General features: G+C 44.2%; 1 protein-coding gene across 1 annotated transcript in view; it reads right to left on the bottom strand.

Annotated features, from left to right (window-relative positions):
* Nucleotides 1-18,551, bottom strand: part of LOC112262586 (protein Niban 2) — a 43,514-nt gene that overhangs the window by 13,641 nt on the left and 11,322 nt on the right. The window contains exons 2-11 of the mRNA XM_024438214.2: nucleotides 17,454-17,584; nucleotides 15,989-16,117; nucleotides 15,648-15,753; nucleotides 14,412-14,579; nucleotides 4,048-4,163; nucleotides 3,284-3,388; nucleotides 2,858-3,020; nucleotides 1,553-1,740; nucleotides 1,141-1,296; nucleotides 36-149 (exon numbers count right to left, since the gene is read on the bottom strand). Coding sequence (XP_024293982.1) covers nucleotides 36-149; nucleotides 1,141-1,296; nucleotides 1,553-1,740; nucleotides 2,858-3,020; nucleotides 3,284-3,388; nucleotides 4,048-4,163; nucleotides 14,412-14,579; nucleotides 15,648-15,753; nucleotides 15,989-16,117; nucleotides 17,454-17,584 — 1,376 coding nt within the window. The remainder of the gene's footprint in view (nucleotides 1-35; nucleotides 150-1,140; nucleotides 1,297-1,552; nucleotides 1,741-2,857; nucleotides 3,021-3,283; nucleotides 3,389-4,047; nucleotides 4,164-14,411; nucleotides 14,580-15,647; nucleotides 15,754-15,988; nucleotides 16,118-17,453; nucleotides 17,585-18,551) is intronic.

Here is an 18,551-nt window from a genome sequence, read left to right as displayed (position 1 = left end):
TGGTGGGCAGCAGGGCCAACCCTTTCCTGTCTTACCTTGATGACCCTGTCCTGGCAGCGTTGGATGTTCTTACAGAGCCCCTCTGGCCCCTGGTCCTCCAGACTTTGGTGGAGGATCTGCTCAAACGTGTATACGGCATCGTCCATTTGCTGCACAGACAAACGTTTGTTTAGAATAGGGAATCGCTTTGTGGCAAGTTGGATAAGATATTCAAAAGATGTATAGTAAACATACCAGCAACATTCACACCAGATACTTGCAGAATTTCCAAAAATCTAGCCGAGAAAATGCCCATACATTTTCAAATATTCACCACAAGGGGGCACTATCTTCCCAACAATTCCTTCATAAGTGTAGCGTTACAGAATATTAAAAATCTCTCTACTGTATACTAGTGGAATACTGTCCAATACAACCTCTCCTTTCATTCTACAAAAAGCATGCTCCGAACACTGACGGAAGATTTGAGCTACTGTACATCTGAATTATATACAGAATATTGGATGCAAAGCAAAGTTAAACGCTCCATTGTTTTACTTGAGAAGTCCGACTCCAAGCAGTTTATGGCCACTAGAAAGAGGGCAGACTACGTGTTTCACAATGGGGGACACACTGGGAGGTGAATACATGGCTCCAGAATCGCTTTCCCTAAACTTACAATCTGTCGATAAAGACCAGCCAGCCAACCAAAGCCCCACCACTCGCTGACCAGAATGTGCTTGTTCTCCAACCACAACAATGAACGCCCTGTAGATCTGAGGACCTCAGACAAAACAGCACAACCACCCACCACAGAGACCTGCAGACCGCATCCTTTCAGCAGTCACCAGCAGGAACTCAAAAGGAGACATATGAGCACTTATTAAATCAGTACCATATTCTGAGGACTAGTTGTAAAATACTGTGTGTGTGTGTGTGATAGCTCTATTAACTATCAGCTCATTGAAAAACTATCAGCAGTAAGACGCCGTGTCACGTTTTGCAGCATGTAATAATGTGTAGGAAGACAGACGAGTATCCTGTCCAGGTGGTGTACTTGTACATGGAGCTGCCCCACATGACAAAAACATGAGATCACCTACTACCCTATGGGCCATTCTGGCCAGGACAAGGCCCCATAATGTGTAGGAGTAGTTTTACCTCTCTCATGAGAATCTGTGCTCTCTGGACAAACACAGAGGGGCTGGAGACATCGAACCTCTGCTGCAGGCCATCCAGACTCAGGTCCTCTACTTTCTCATAGCAGCTCTGCATCTTCACCGGGTGGAACGCCAGCATAGAGATCTTGTCCATGTGCTGAGGATGGGGGGGAATAAAAAGACAAAGAAAGACTAGTAAGTATACTAGGTCAATGACCATAGTCCCCACAGAACACACACAATATGCCAAAAGGGTAGAACGATACAACCTAGTCATTCATTTCACACGTCTGTATCCCAAATACAATTACAAATGTAAAATCACTACATTGTTCTATGGAAACCTATAGTGTAAGCCGCGAACCTGAGATGCAGTTTCACTAGGCTTATAATCAGAAGCTGAGCCCTCTCACCTCTCCCACTTTCTCCTTGGTGGCGTCGTTCAGTGTGTTCTTGCTCAAGTCCACCAGCTCTCTGAAGAAGACGTCTCTGACCTGAGAGAAGCCTCGGCTGGTGGGCTCCATCAGGGCCTCCAGGATAGAGCTGATGTAGGGCTGGATACTAACCGTCAGCAGCTTCTCTGCCTTAGGCAGCACCACCGCTGTGATGGGGTGACAGAGTAGAGAGAGAATGTCAACAAAGAGTGGGCAAGGCTAGATAACTTTAGAAACTGGCAGAAGTTCTACTGTGACACACGTGCTTTTCTTAAGATATGAGTCAGCCGAAGGAATTCAGCTCCTGTCCATGACCAGAGCCATCGCTCTGACAGCAGGTTTGTCAAACTGTAATGGTAAGGCTTAGTCACCATCATAACTGTGGAATGCTGCTAGTCTTCCTGCGTTCCACTCGATGGACACATGCGGTCACACAACATTAACCTGTCAAAGGAGGGCTCTACTGAATCTGCGTCGCTGCTATACAGATTGCACGCTTGAAATGTAAAGGTATTTTCTGATTGAGATGACATATGCAGCGCTTAAAGGGAATGCAGTCTCCGCTAATGCGAAAACATTATGCCTTTCCTTTTCAAATCACGCTGAACTTTTCCGCGTTACGGATTGAATCGAGCCATATGTGGCTGTGAAAATCACCTGTCAATCTGTTGGTAAATCCCTGTGGACTCACAGGTAAACATGCAGACCAGACATGGAGGACTATGATCCACTGTGCAGTGAAGCTACTGGGATTGACCAGTTACTGTTCCAAGTTGCCCTTGGAACAGAGACGTCAGATGAGTTCACTCCAACAAAATGCATGACTTAATTGTTTTTTCTTATGCATATAATTGTATTGTAATTTTACTGTATGTCTGTGTTATTATTTGTTTATAAATGTCTGCTCTTCTCCCAGCCATAGGGAAGAGATGTCTGGGTGGGGGGGTGGGTAGGGTTGTGGCTGAGAAGGTAGATGAGAAGTTGGGTGGGGTTGTGGGTAGCATGAAAAGAAAATTCCTGTATTATAAATTACTGGTAACCATAGTGTGTTATTGTGCAGGAATAATTGTAAAAACGTCACACGAGGTGGTTGGAAAAACTGACCTTGGGTCAGTTTCTAGGACTAGGGTCAACTTCATTCTTCTGTGGAGGGCTCATCCTCTTAAATATATTTGTGTGATATTTCTTTATTTTGATAGGACAATGAAAAAGGGACAAAGAGTCGTCCAAAAGGGGACAAAGAGTCGTCCACAGAACTAACAGCAGAGGTCACCGAGGGCTCACCTTTGATTTTGTTGGCGACATGCTCCTTGGAGGTGATGATCTGGTCCATGTCTGTGCGTATGGAGGCCTCTAGAGGAGGGCGTTGGGCCTCACAGCTCTGCACCACAGCCTCGTACTGGGCCTGGGCCTGCCTCACCACCAGACCATACACCGCGTCACAGACCTTCATGGGGACACAGAAGAATACTTTATTGAACCATTTTCCTTGCAGTCAAAAGAAATTCATCTTCTGCCTTGATCCCAGCCCTTTTGAAAAGATACACAAACAGGTTGGCGTAAAGCCCACCCATCAGGTACAGAGCAGGGGAACACAGGGACTCATGTCAAAACAGGAACCACAGAAGCTAAGGGGTAAGATATTTCCCCGCTTGCTTGGTATAATATATAAAGGTGTACTTGGACTGTTGGGTGAGAGATGGGACTTACTAGCATCCAGTTCCTCTGCCTGTCGTGCATTTTGCCTTTGAGTCGAGGGGAGATCAGATCCCTGAGCTCAGGGAGAAGAGTCTCCATCACCAGGTTGGCCAGAATCTACAGGAGGGATACACAACACATACAGAGGTGGATTCATGTGTTACAGATGACAATTAGAAAGGACCATTACCTTGAAGCTTGCTTCAGCTGTCCAAAAGTATTTGTATGAGACCCAACAGCCATTTTTCCATAGTGATACGAAATCCATAGTCTTATTCACCTGAATCTGGGTGCTCCGCTCTGCACGCTCCACAATTTGTATGACCTACAGTCAGAGCCCTGGCCTGGTCAGCAAAATAACCATCAGTATGACTCAGCAACCCCAGAGTGAACAGCAACAGGAAGCATACAGGGATGAATCCCAAATGGTATCCTATACAGTGCACCACTTTTGACCAAGGCCCATAGCGCACTACATAGGGAATAGCATATCATTAGAGATGCACATTCCAGCTGCGAGTTGATGTCACTATGGCCCCTGCCCTGGTGACACAATCCTGTAGGCATGAACTCACTGGGCCCTGACCCTCTGTTGGACAGCAGAATGGGAGGCAGACAGGGCAGAGAGTGGTGTCACTGTGTGTGTGTGTGTGTGTGTGTGTTCGCACTATAACCAAACAGTGGATTTCATTCATAGCGCCCTATAACACCACCAATGAGACACAAAGATCAGACCAGCACGTGACACAGACTGTCATTCGTTGTGGCATGCTGACCTGTGAGGGGATCCCACACATCATCTCCCAGGTGCCATACTGCCCGTGGGCTTGGCGGTAGAGCCTCACTGCATCTGTGAAGGCCGGAGTCTGCACCTGGCTCTCCTCTGATAAACCTATGGGATAACCACAGAGGAGCAGTGTTGTTAGTGGACGAGAAACATAGTAAGGGTTGATTTTAATACTTTCTAAATTCACATTGTCCAAGTTTAATCACAACAATCTCGGAAAATATTGGTTACACTTTCTACAAAGTACATACATACAAAATGCTTTCTAAAATATTTTTGTGGCTAAAACATGCTTGAAAAAGGAGCTCCATTCCTAGTTTGTTGCACTTTGCCCAGAAAGAGAAGTATATGTAGACCAAGGGTCACAGTCTTAATCTGGACAGTGAAGTAGGAGGCTATTCCTTAAAAGGAAACAGTCTAATACAGTGAGATTGCAGAGTGACCACACACACACACACACACAGAACAGGTCACCCTCTAGTGGCAGAAGGGAGTAGCCTTGCTTTTAGTTATCATAGCATTGCCATGGCAACCCAGGGAGAATCCACAGTAACCATTTTAAAGGAAGTAAGAACTTTTGTCTTCCCTAAAAATCGCCCAATCATTTCCGAATACTGAAGTAGCTACACCCCATAATGGCTTAATGATTGTGAAACAGCTTCTGTCACCAGGCCATCAGACTGTTGAAGAGCCATGACTAGCCGGCTACTTGCCCGGTACACTGCACCTTGAAACTAATTCCTCATGTACCGTATGTAGTCTGAAGGCTGGTCACCTCATTCTGTTTATATACAGTTAACTCACTGTGTATATACTGCAAATTTGGAACATTTTCAAACGTCTTGACTTTATCCACATTTTGTAATGTTATAGCCTTATTCTAAAATGTATTGACCCCCCCTCCCATCAAATCTACACACACCACCCTATGACAAATCAAAAACCGGTATTGATTTTTTTGCTAAAAATAAATACCTTATTTACATAAGTATTCAGAACCTTTGCTACAGGTTCACCTTCCAACAGGACAACAACCCTAAGCATACAGCCAAGACAATACAGGAGTGGCTTTGGGACAAGTCTCTGAATGGCTGGGCCACTCAAGGACAGAGCCCGGACTTTAACCCAATCAAACATCTCTGGAGAGACCTGAAAATAGCTGTGCATCGACCTGACAGAGCTTGAGAGCATCTGCAGAGAAGAAATGGGAGAAACTCCCCAAATACAGGTGTGCCAAGCTTGTAGCATCATACCCAAGAAGACTCGAGGCTGTAATCGCTGCCAAAAAGGTGCTTCAACAAAGTACTGAGTAAAGGGTCTGAATACTTATGTAAATGTGATATGTTTACTTTTAATCACACCACCTGCTCCCCCTAATGGATAGAGTACAATCACACCACCTGCTCCCCCTAATGGATAGAGTACAATCACACCACCTGCTCCCCCTAATGGATAGAGTACAATCACACCACCTGCTCCCCCTAATGGATAGAGTACAATCACACCACCTGCTCCCCCTAATGGATAGAGTTCAATCACACCACCTGCTCCCTCTGCTTAGATTATCTCCACCTCTGCTGAAAGCGTCAAAATGAAGTAATAATGAACGCATCCAGCTGTGTTTGGAATCAAGATTTAGAATTGCATGCACAGGCTCTCCATCCAAACAACTCAACAGGAGGCCCCTAGAGAGCTACCCTGTGTTGTGATAAAAATGGGAGAATTTAGAAATGAACTCAATGCAATTGTGTAATTGCTGTGTTTGTGGACTCCAGCTGTGACAAAGGCAGGAAGTGAATGTGTGTAGGGCAGGGCTGTGTGAGAGGCCTGGGAGCGTTATGGGTGGGGTGTAGATAAATCTACCAGAGCACATTGCTACAGGCAGGAAGTGCACAGGCCTAGCCCCCCTTCCCTCTCTCTGTGAGTGACTGAGATTAAGGGTGGGGCCAGGCCATTTATTTTGGCACTGCCTCAGGAGAAATTGGAGGGATTTCAAGGGCCCCCAAAACAGCAAAAAAAAAAAAAAGATTTAAGCTAGCCTGTGCTGAAATCCCAGTACTGTATATTAATGGGTGTGTGTGAGTGAACACACGGTCATCTGCCAACCATACGCCAGTTTTGTCAATAATAAGTGATTAAAATATTTGTCAAACACATTTTTTTGTGCGAATTGACGACACTAAATAGACCCAGAAAAAAAAAGATGTTTTTTTTTGTTGACAAAAATGAGACTATACAAAATTGTGTGTGACTAAAATCTGACTAATAAGTGGACTGGACAAGAGTTTCAGTAAATGTAGGGCTTTTCAGTGATAAGCAAATATTAGCAGCACATATGGGCAGCGCAAGCGATGTGTTGAAGACCAATGTGTACAGTCGTGGCCAAACGTTGAGAATGACAAATTTTCACAAAGTCTGCTGCATCAGTTTGAATGATGGCAATTTGCATATACTCCAGAATGTTATGAAGAGTGATCAGATGAATTGCAATTAATTGCAAAGTCCTTCTTTGCCATGCAAATGAATTAAATCCGCAAAACACACATTTCCACTGCATTTCAACCCTGCCACAAAAGGACCAGGACCAGCTGACATGTCAGTGATTCTCTCGTTAACACAGGTGTGAGTGTTGACAAGGACAAGGCTGGAGAACACTGTCCTGCTGATTGAGTTTGAATAACAGACTGGAAGCTTTAAAAATGAGGGTGGTGCTTGGAATCATTGTTCTTCCTCTGTCAACAATGGTTACCTGCAAGGAAACACATGCCGTCATCATTGATTTGCACAAAAAGGGCTTCACAGGCAAGGATATTGCTGCCAGTAAGATTGCACCTAAAATCAACCATTTATCAGATCATCAAGAACTTCAAGGAGAGCGGTTCAATTGTTGTGAAGAAGGATCCAGGGTGCCAGGACCGTCTCCTAAAGTTGATTCAGCTGAGGGATCGGGTCACCACCGTACTGGTTGCTCAGGAATGGCAGCAGGCAGGTGAGTGCATCTGCACGCACAGTGAGGCAAAGACTTTTGGAGGATGGCCTGGTGTCAAGAAGGGCAGCAAAGAAGCCACTTCTCTCCAGGAAAAACATCAGGGATGGACTGATATTCTGCAAAAGGTACAGGGATTGGACTGCTGAGGACTGGGTTAAAGTCATTTTCTCTGTTGAATCCCCTTTCCGGTTGTTTGGGGCATCCGGAAAAAAGCTTGTCCAGAGAAGACAAGGTGAGCGCTACCATCAGTCTTGTGTCATACCAACAGTAAAGCATCCTGAGACCATTCATGTGTGGGGTTGCTTCTCAGCCAAAGGAGTAGGCTCACTCACAATTTTGCCTAAGAACACAGCCATGAATAAAGACTGGTACCAACACATCCTCCGAGAGCAACTTCTCCCAACCATCCAGGAACAGTTTGATGACGAACAAGGCTTTTTCCAGCATGATGGAGCACCTTGCCATAATGCAAAAGTGATAACTAAGTTGCTCAGGGAACAAAACATCAATATTTTGGGTCCATGGCCAGGAATCTCTCCAGACCTTAATCCCATGGAGAACTTGTGGTCAATCCTCAAGAGGCAGGTGGACAAATAAAACCCCATCAATTCTGACAAACTCCAAGCATTGATTATGCAAGAATGGCTGCCATCAGTCAGGATGTGGCACAGAGGTTAATTGACAGCATGCCAGGGCGGATTGCAGAGGTCTTAAAAAGAAGGGTCAAGACTGCAAATATTGACTCTTTGAATCAACTTCATGTAATTGGCAATAAAAGCCTTTGACACTTATGAAATGCTTGTAATTATACTTCTGTATTCCATAGTAACACATGACAAAAATATCTAAAAGACACTGAGGCAGCAGACTGTGACAATTAATAGTGTCTCAACTTTTGGCCACGACTGTATACAGCGTCTTCGGATAGTATTCAGACCCCTGGACCTTTTCCACATTTTTTTACGTTACAGTCTTATTCTAAAATGTTTTTTTTAATTTTTTTAAATACCATACTCAGCAACCTACACATAATACCCATAATGACAGAGCAAATTGTTGAAATATTTGCTAACTTAAAAATTAAAAATACAGAAAAACTTGACAAGTTTTCAAACCCTTTGCTATGAGGCTTGAAATTGAGCTCAGGTTTCCATTGATCATCCTTGAGATGTTTCAACAACTTGGAGTCCACCTGTGGTAAATTCAATTTATTGGACATGATTTGTAAAGGCCAGATACAAGGTCCCACAGTTGACAGTGCATGTCAGAGCAAAAACCAAGCCATGAGGTAGAAGGAATTGTCCATAGAGCTCCAAGATAGGATTGTGTCGAGGCACAGAGCTGGGGAAAGGCACGCCCCCAAAAATCAATTCTGCAGCATTGAAGGTACCCAAGAACACAGTTGCCTCCATCATTCTTAAATGGAAGAAGTTTGGAACCCCCAAGACTCTCCCTAGAGCTCGCCACCCAGCCAAACTGAGCACTCAGGGAGAAGGGCCTTGGTCAGGGAGGTGACCAAGAACCTGATGGTCACTCTGACAGAGCTTAGAGTTCCTCTGTAGAGATGGGAGTAACTTCCAGAAGGACAACCATCTCTGCAGCAAAAAATAAATACCATATTTACATAAGTATTCAGAACCTTTGCTACAGGTTCACCTTCCAACAGGACAACAACCCTAAGCATACAGCCAAGACAATACAGGAGTGGCTTTGGGACAAGTCTCTGAATGTCCTTGAGTGGCCCAGTCAGAGCCCGATCAAACATCTCTGGAGAGACCTGAAAATAGCTGTGCAGAGACGCTCCCCATCCAAAGTGACAGAGCTTGAGGCTCTGCAGAGAAGAACGGGAAAGAACTCCCCAAATACAGGTGTGCCTAGCTTGTAGCATCATAACCAAGAAGAATAGATGCTGTCATCGCTGCCAGAAGGTGCTTCAACAAAGTACTGAGTAAAGGGTCTGAATAGTTATGTAAACATGATCAGTTTTTTAAATTTGTAATAAAAAGTACAAATATTTCCACAAAACTATTTTTGCTTTAATATTATGGGGTATTGTGTGTAGATTGATGAGGAGAAAAAACTATTTCATATAATTTTTGAATAAGGCTGTAACGTAACAAATTGTGGAAAAAGTCAAGGGGTCTGAATACTATCCGAAGGCACTGTAAACCATGATGACTGACAGGGGGCATTGTATTGAAACCCCCGCACAGCATCTTGGCACTCAATCTATAGAAACTTATTTATTAATGTCTACATTCTTTGACACATTTATTCTATGACAGACATACTTTAAAATTATATTTTGTGAACTGAACCTCAAAAATAAATATTTTTTAAAGTCATTGTTTTGCTGCTAATGTTAGTCTCCATTATAACAAACAAAAATACATGTCATTTTGTCCTTTAAACATGGACTTGAAATACTGTAGAATGTCGTTCATTCCAATGGAGGACTGGTCCTACTGGGAAGTACCAATACAGCCGACCGGTGGCTTTGAGTTCATGTGGATCCAGTGACTCAGACGTGAGCTCCTGGATCAGGACTGGAGCACTGGGACTCAGACGTGAGCTCCTGGATCAGGACTGGAGCACTGGGACTCAGACGTGAGCTCCTGGATCAGGACTGGAGCACTGGGACTCAGACGTGAGCTCCTGGATCAGGACTGGAGCACTGGGACTCAGACTTTAGCCATAGCGTCTTGCGACTCGAGCACAGGGGACTTGGGGCTCTAGGTTTAGTGACTTGACTACATCACTGGGCGAAAGACAATAGCTCCAGTTCTACTTTGGTCACCATTGTGGCTGCAGTGTCTGATAACAATGACGTCGCTGCAACACATACTTTTATATATATGTCATATTTCTGCTATTATGAAGAGAATAGGAAAAACATTTTGGTAGGACAAGGCTATATACAGTGCCTTGCGAAAGTATTCGGCCCCCTTGAACTTTGCGACCTTTTGCCACATTTCAGGCTTCAAACAAAGATATAAAACTGTATTTTTTGTGAAGAATCAACAACAAGTGGGACACAATCATGAAGTGGAACGACATTTATTGTATATTTCAAACTTTTTTAACAAATCAAAAACTGAAAAATTGGGCGTGCAAAATTATTCAGCCCCTTTACTTTCAGTGCAGCAAACTCTCTCCAGAAGTTCAGTGAGGATCTCTGAATGATCCAATGTTGACCTAAATGACTAATGATGATAAATACAATCCACCTGTGTGTAATCAAGTGTAATGCCCTGCACTGTGATAGTCTCAGAGGTCCGTTAAAAGCGCAGAGAGCATCATGAAGAACAAGGAACACACCAGGCAGGTCCGAAATACTGTTGTGAAGAAATTTAAAGCCGGATTTGGATACAAAAATATTTCCCAAGCTTTAAACATCCCAAGGAGCACTGTGCAAGCGATAATATTGAAATGGAAGGAGTATCAGACCACTGCAAATCTACCAAGACCTGGCCGTCCCTCTAAACTTTCAGCTCATACAAGGAGAAGACTGATCAGAGATGCAGCCAAGAGACCCATGATAACTCTGGATGAACTGCAGAGATCTACAGCTGAGGTGGGAGACTCTGTCCATAGGACAACAATCAGTTGTATATTGCACAAATCTGGCCTTTATGGAAGAGTGGCAAGAAGAAAGCCATTTCTTAAAGATATCCATAAAAAGTGTAGTTTAAAGTTTGCCACAAGCCACCTGGGAGACACACCAAACATGTGGAAGAAGGTGCTCTGGTCAGATGAAACCAAAATTGAACTTTTTGGCAACAATGCAAAATGTTATGTTTGGCGTAAAAGCAACACAGCTCATCACCCTGAACACATCATCCCCACTGTCAAACATGGTGGTGGCAGCATCATGGTTTGGGCCTGCTTTTCTTCAGCAGGGACAGGGAAGATGGTTAAAATTGATGGGAAGATGGATGGAGCCAAATACAGGACCATTCTGGAAGAAAACCTGATGGAGTCTGCAAAAGACCTGAGACTGGGACGGAGATTTGTCTTCCAACAAGACAATGATCCAAAACATAAAGCAAAATCTACAATGGAATGATTCAAAAATAAACATATCCAGGTGTTAGAATGGCCAAGTCATTCACAAATGCTCTCCATCCAACCTCACTGAGCTCGAGCTGTTTTGCAAGGAGGAATGGGAAAAAATGTCAGTCTCTCGATGTGCAAAACTGATAGAGACATACCCCAAGCGACTTACAGCTGTAATCGCAGCAAAAGGTGGCGCTACAAAGTATTAACTTAAGGGGCTGAATAATTTTGCATTCCCAAATTTTTCCGTTTTTGATTTGTTAAAAAAGTATGAAATATCCAATAAATGTCGTTCCACTTCATGATTGTGTCCCACTTGTTGATTCTTCACAAAAAAATAGTTTTATATCTTTATGTTTGAAGCCTGAAATGTGGCAAAAGGTCGCAAAGTTCAAGGGGGCCGAATACTTTCGCAAGGCACTATATACCCTCCTTTTGCAACCCTAATAAAGAGATCACAGTACTTGAAGTGCTAATCCTTAAAACGACTGAAACATAAATGGGTAGTTAAACCCTAAACCAGGGTTCCCCCAAACTTGGTCCTCAGGACCCCAAGGGGTACACTATATGGGTTTTTGCTATAGCACTACACAGCTTACTCAAAAGAATAAAAAAACCTAACCATCAAGCTTTGATCATTTGAATCAGCTGTGTAGTAACAGGGCTCCCGAGTGGTGCAGAGGTCTAAGGCACTGCATCTCAGTGCATCTACAGTCCCTGGTACGAATCCAGTCTGTATCACATCCGTCCGGGATTGGAAGTCCCATAGGGCGGCGCACAATTGGCCCAGCGTTGTCCAGGTTTGGTTGGGGTAGTCCGTCATTGTAAATAAGAACTTGTGCTTAACCGACTTGCCTGGTTAATTAAAAAGGTTAAATAACAATTACACAAAACGAGCACAGGGATGGATTGCCTGACTAAGCACTCCTGGTCCACAATCTGATGGTTTAATTAGAGTCATTTTGTGACTTAATTGAGTCATCCACTGTTGTATAGTAGACATGCTAAGTACTGCTGACAGTATCTGGGAGTTAGAGGACAGTTTGTTTTCTGACATAACAAGAAAGTGTCTGTAGGGAATTTAGCATGAGCTGGCCACATGTTTTATGTTGAGAGGGAGAGGGCATGAAGGAAGACCCCCGGGGCTTACCGTAGACTCGTTGTTTAGACAAATGGAACAAGCTCTAACTTAATAGAGAAAATCTGGTAAAGGAATCTTTGAGCAGGCAAGAGGCAGCTGTCATTCTTGGGATTCTCTACAGACATGACTGTTTCTTTTCTAATCCGATTTATTCCTCAATGAAAGATAACTCTGGTGGCCACGTAGAGGCTAAAGAGAATGGAGTGAGTACAGTACAGCTCTTTTTTCTTAGTTCAGGGAGCATAGATCTCGTCCCAAAACACTGTCCTCACATTCACCCTGCTAAAAATAAATAAATAAACCTCCAAAAGTATTCCTGGTCTACTCATAATACATGTATATAAAAACATGACACACTGCAATTAAAGTAAAACATTGGTCTGCACACAATAACCAAAACAACACAGGCCCTGTGCAGACAGATACAGCAGATTTCATTTCCTTCCTGTCAATGATGAAACTGTTGGACCCAAGTTTACATGACGCCAGTTCTAAAACATATTGAATCATGTGTATGGCATACGGTTTACGTAAGCTCGCAAATACAGAGGAAAGTACAGCGTGGCAGGTCCCTCTCAGAGACTGTCTTCCCTGTCGCTATGGGGACAGTCTATCCCAGAATCCAAATCTGTCCAATTACTAGCCTGGTCCCAGATCTGTTGGTGCGGTCATTGTCAAACCAAACCATGACAGGGAGTTGGTATGATGGCACAAACAGACTGGGACACAGGCTATTCCAATGCAACATTCACCAGAGTTTGTCTGCTTGGACATTATAACTAACTGGATGTTACTACAGATGTCAATGCTCAAGTGCTGTGGCTGCTTATTATACTGTAGATCAGGGGTGTCAAACTCTTTCTATGGAGGGCCTAGTGTTGGCTGGTTTTTGTTTTTTCCTTTCAATTAAGACCCAGACAACCAGGTGAGGGGAGTTCCTTACTAACCAGTGACCTTAATTCAACAATGAAGTACAAGGGAGGAGCGTAAACACACAGACACGCAATGGAATGAGTGACACAAGCTGGTAGAGGAAATGAAGCAAAAACCATAGAACTATGTATAAACTATGTAGCTATACGTCAGTCTCTGCCAGCATAGTTGCTGTGCAGCTCTACAGAGCCAACATGGGTGGCCTAATTCAAAACACTATCAGTAAGTCCCTAGGAGAATTGTTAACAGTCCCCATATGATCATAATGTACTGGATTGTAAACCTACTAGGCTTTTATATTGACACAGACCTGTATGGAAACAGGTGACACTTCTATCACTGTTGATCAATCTAAATTTCTGCAGAGAGGCTGTTGCATGAGAAACATGATGGGACACATCAAGAGACAGTGAGGATGGTGGGAGGACAACACAGTCTGGGTTTGGCTAGGCGGTGGTCAGCTGGAAGCCATAATTCCTGGGTTCAGACATAATCACTTCATCAGCAGTCAGTTCAGTGTATACTTCACTGCTACACTCCACTAGCCTGCTCATATCTCTCTTCCTGTTTGAGTTATATCTAGTCTGATATTAGTGGGCAGACCTGGGTTCAAATGCTATTTGAAATCTTTAAAATATTTGAGCCAGTGTTTCACCTATATTCATTAAGCAGTGGTGGCCCACCGCTGCAATAAATAAATACAATATTTTAATAAGTTTCTGTCAAGGCGCACTTAAATGATTAGTCGTTGGCTCAATGACTGGAAGTCTATGGGAACAGCTAACATGTCATTATGCTACCGCTAGTAGCAATGCACTACTGTTAAATGGGGCTCTAAATCAACAACTTTGCTATACATATCAAAACTCTTGAGGCCATTGATTCTAGACAAGTGTGCTCTTGCCTTCATGTATTACTCAATAACTGCCTCACCATAACACCTCGGGACCAAGGCTGGGAACCAATTCATCTCGACACTTCGGTCACTCACTATGTTTGAACACTGCAATTAAGTTCCTTCAAGCATGCCGCAGAACCTTCAAGCATGCTGCAGAACCTTCAAGCATTCCGCAGAACCTTCAAGCATTCCGCAGAACCATAAAAATGGACACTTGTGTTTCAACATGCGCACAACCACAGAGTGAAATAGACCACAGAATGAATGACAGGATGATCTCGACGGGTAATACAGTGAGTCTGGGATTGAATGTGTTGGTTTGACAGGGATACGCACCATCATTGGCATGTCTTACACAGTCCTGAAAGACTGCATGCCACTTCTGCTGTTCTTTCTCCGTCACCACACAGAAGTAGTAGTGGCGGGCGTACGGGTGCCACAGGATCAGGGGGAACTGGGTGGCACACTTCAGGAAGGGAGCGTTACCCACTTTAGCCTTTACACCTGAAACACACCATCACAATAACCTTTATGCAACAAGTACATTTACATGTAACCGGAATTTTGATATGGTGAAATTGTGTTGACAATCCTTCACAATACACCAAATATTCAGACAATAATTTACAGTCTATACAACACTGCATCAAACAGTCCTGCACCAGCCAGGAAGTGATCCTTTCTGCACACGTTGTGAACAATCCAGTAGCACAAAAACAGCCCTTCGGAAACAGGAACATGCCCACATTACATCAAATAACAGCGAGCCGTTCATAAGTGCAATACAAGGTCTCCGTTCCTCTTTAAAATGATGACATATGGCATTTATGGGAGGAGTCTTAACATATGTAGGTTGGAATTTATGGTCCTGAATCTTGCCCTGGAGGCAGCTCTGCAGTGTTCACTAGCTGGCACAGCCACGAACTCTGATGTCAACCCTAACCACACTGCTAACCCTAATGCCTAATCCTAAATTAAGACCAAAAAGCTAATGTTTGTTTTCATGACAGGCAATTTTGACTTATCAGCTGGCCCATCTGGCAGAAATCGCTCAGTTTTGGTGCCAGGGCAAGATTCATGACAGTAAAAGTTAACCTGCATAACATGTGCCCCACCCCCTTCCCTGGTTCTCAGTCCCAACATGTGCCCCACCCCCTTCCCTGGTTCTCAGTCCCAACATGTGCCTCACCCCCTTCCCTGGTTCTCAGTCCCAACATGTGCCCCACCCCCTTCCCTGGTTCTCAGTCCCAACATGTGCCCCACCCCCTTCCCTGGTTCTCAGTCCCAACATGTGCCCCACCCCCTTCCCTGGTTCTCAGTCCCAACATGTGCCTCACCCCCTTCCCTGGTTCTCAGTCCCAACATGTGCCTCACCCCCTTCCCTGGTTCTCAGTCCCAACATGTGCCTCACCCCCTTCCCTGGTTCTCAGTCCCAACATGTGCCTCACCCCCTTCCCTGGTTCTCAGTCCCAACATGTCACCCCCCCCTGGTTCTCAGTCCCCTTCCCTGGTTCTCAGTCCCAACATGTGCCTCACCCCCTTCCCTGGTTCTCAGTCCCAACATGTGCTCACCAGGCAGGCTGTTGTTGAGCAGCTCCAGGTACTGATCCATTGAAGTCAGCACTTTGTACCCAGCACAGTTGATGTTTCCCTTGGGGTGAAGCCCTCTCTCGTGAGACTGACGGGGAACACAAGGACAAGGCAGATGTACTGCTCTATTGCATCTTTATCCCCAAATACTAAACTTGTAAACAATATGACATTTATGAGAATGAGCCTTGCAGATATAATACACATCTAGAACTCCATGTATATTACAGGGATTGACACATTTTATTAGCCAATTCACTAATACTTACAAATACACCATCATAATGGGGGGGGGGGGGCATTTGAATGAAGTCTTTCCTTACCGCTTTGTTGTCATAGTAGTTGATAGTGTAGCAGTCAGGAACGAAGATGAAGTGGTTTCTCCATTTATTGTTCTCCTCCAGAAACTGGAACAGAGCTCCAGAGAAGATTGATCTATTCTCCAGAGGAACCTGAATGGGCCAGACAGGGGAGTCTGTAAAAAACTTCTGATGACTGGCATCTAGGGACATCACCTCTTTGGTGGACTGGTCCATCTTCATGGACCAAGGACTGACCTACTATTTAAAGCCTTGGAGTTCCTCTTGAAACATCAGGTATACTTACTACATTGCCATGTGACTACTGTTTGTGATGTCTCAAATGTAGTCTAGACACAGTAGTATTGATTAATTTATCCAATCATTTGCCCATAAAGACAGCATTGTTGTTCTCAGGAAAACAGCCGACATTCCTCAAAAACCTCACTGACAATAAAACTGCAATCTCTTACACAGCCTCATGTAGTTAGCATTGTCAGTGCAGCTGTAACGCCAGACAGAATGTAGCTAACTGTTTCTCTTTACGAGAGTGTTACGGGCCTTTAAAAACAGGGCAACAGGCTTAACACTGGACCCTCAGGAGAAGCCTAATAAAAGAGTTATACTAGGGGCACGATTCAAACCATAGCGCTTATGTTCAGCATTAATGCACTTACAGACTGGCTGCGGAAAGCATCAAAAGGTTCTGGGAGTAGGGCGGCAGCTGGAAAAGTCTTGAACATTCCCTACGCATGGTTGACCAACTTTTTTACGACAACATTCGAGCTGACAACCCGGGACTGCTGGTCACGACACACGGTAGACAAATATTCTTGCGGTTCAATTGCCGTTTACAGTGGCCCATGTGCAAATCGCCTTTATAGAGCGGTTGAAATGTAAAGGTCATGTCTAATTGAGCCGACATGACAACGTTTACAGTGAATGCAGTCTCTGCTAAGGCGGGAACATTGCCTTTAAAATGTCAATCGTGCTACAAAGCAGATCTTCAGCGCTACGGATTTAAATCGAGCCTTAGGGTCCTCTGCAGTGACGTCACTCGCCCTGAAGTCAAAAAGTCACAAGCTAGATTGTTGCTCCCTCCATTCGTAGCACGGTTGACTTGATACCTCAGGGACAGTGGCATCACACCATGGTAACTTGTACTTCACATCTGTTACACAGAGATGGAAATATCTCAATGCTCCTTGAATGATTCTCTCTGTAGCCTAGCACAGAACTCTAAACTACCGTTTACTCCTCTGGCTTAAGTGGGAGTGGCAAGGACTTCTCATGCTGTAGCTACTATTATATCTGAACACACTTCAATCTTCAGAACAAACTGATATTGATATAGCGAGGCGAGTTTCTTCAGTTTCAACATAATGTGGGCAAAGTGTTCCAAATGTCAGAACTTCAGGTGTTATTCTGTCACCTTATCAGGGCAGAAACAGAGTAGAGGACAAGAGGAGTGGAGGAGAAAGTTAGTTACCTTGCGGTGCAGTAGCTGTGGCTGGGGCCCACCTCCTCCCTCGATGTCAAAGCGGACCTTGTTGAAAAGGGCCACTGCATACTGTTGCTCATACAGACGGCTAAACTCTCCAATCACCTCGCCTGTCCTGGCTGCGGGAGGAAGGAAGGACAAGGCTATATTAGGGGACGTGAAACACTCAGTGTTGAAGATATGGAGTAATGTCAGCTCTATCCATAACATTTCTACACTTCTATCGGAAAGTTCTGTAATGCTACATCCCCGAACAGACCCGAGGTGTTGCAAATCTATCCATAACATTTCTACACTTCTATCAGAAAGTTCTGTAATGCTACATCCACGAACAGACCCGAGGTGTTGCAAATCTATCCATAACATTTCTACACTTCTATCAGAAAGTTCTGTAATGCTACATCCACGAACAGACCCGAGGTGTTGCAAATCAAGCGTTGTATGACGACATTCCCGGTCAATAGTGATGTATTAGTTGGTGTATTCTTCATTCACGTGTTAAGTAACCGTCTGAATGCAAAGGGTCACCGTTTGCCGGTTACCTCGATCACTATTTACTACGCTTAGCACAGTGTAAAGAAATAATTAACACATTTCACGTGGTCCTTTGTGTCCTTTATCAGAATGTCCACACGGCAGTGTTTGCATTACAGAGTTCGCCTTCAGTTCAGCATTTCAATATTTTACCAAATGGAGTTGGCATGGCAACAAACCTGGCACACTATCAACCCGTTTGTGAAACTGAAAAGGCCCGACTTCAAACTTACACCCCTGGACCTTCAACAAGTTTAGCACTCCTTTAGTGTGACTACGGGCCATTCTGGTTTAGACAAGGCTTATTTAGGTTTCTGGTGTTAACTTGGTCTCTTTATGTCTGTCTACCTCAGAGAGAACGGAATAAAGATAATCTGTTTGGTTTTTACCATCCCCTTTATTTAGAGAGAGTGGTGCTGTGAACGTAGCGTAGGGAGGAATGGTCTGCTGGCAGGGTAGAGGGAGACTGTAAACGTAGCGTAGCGTAGGGAGGAATGGTCTGCTGGCAGGGTAGAGGGAGACTGGAAACGTAGCGTAGCGTAGGGAGGAATG

The sequence above is a fragment of the Oncorhynchus tshawytscha genome, linkage group LG12, assembly GCF_018296145.1.
Source record: "Oncorhynchus tshawytscha isolate Ot180627B linkage group LG12, Otsh_v2.0, whole genome shotgun sequence".
Lineage (NCBI taxonomy): Eukaryota > Metazoa > Chordata > Actinopteri > Salmoniformes > Salmonidae > Oncorhynchus > Oncorhynchus tshawytscha.
Note: the sequence above shows the minus strand (reverse complement) of the source record. Positions and strands in the feature narration are given on the sequence as shown.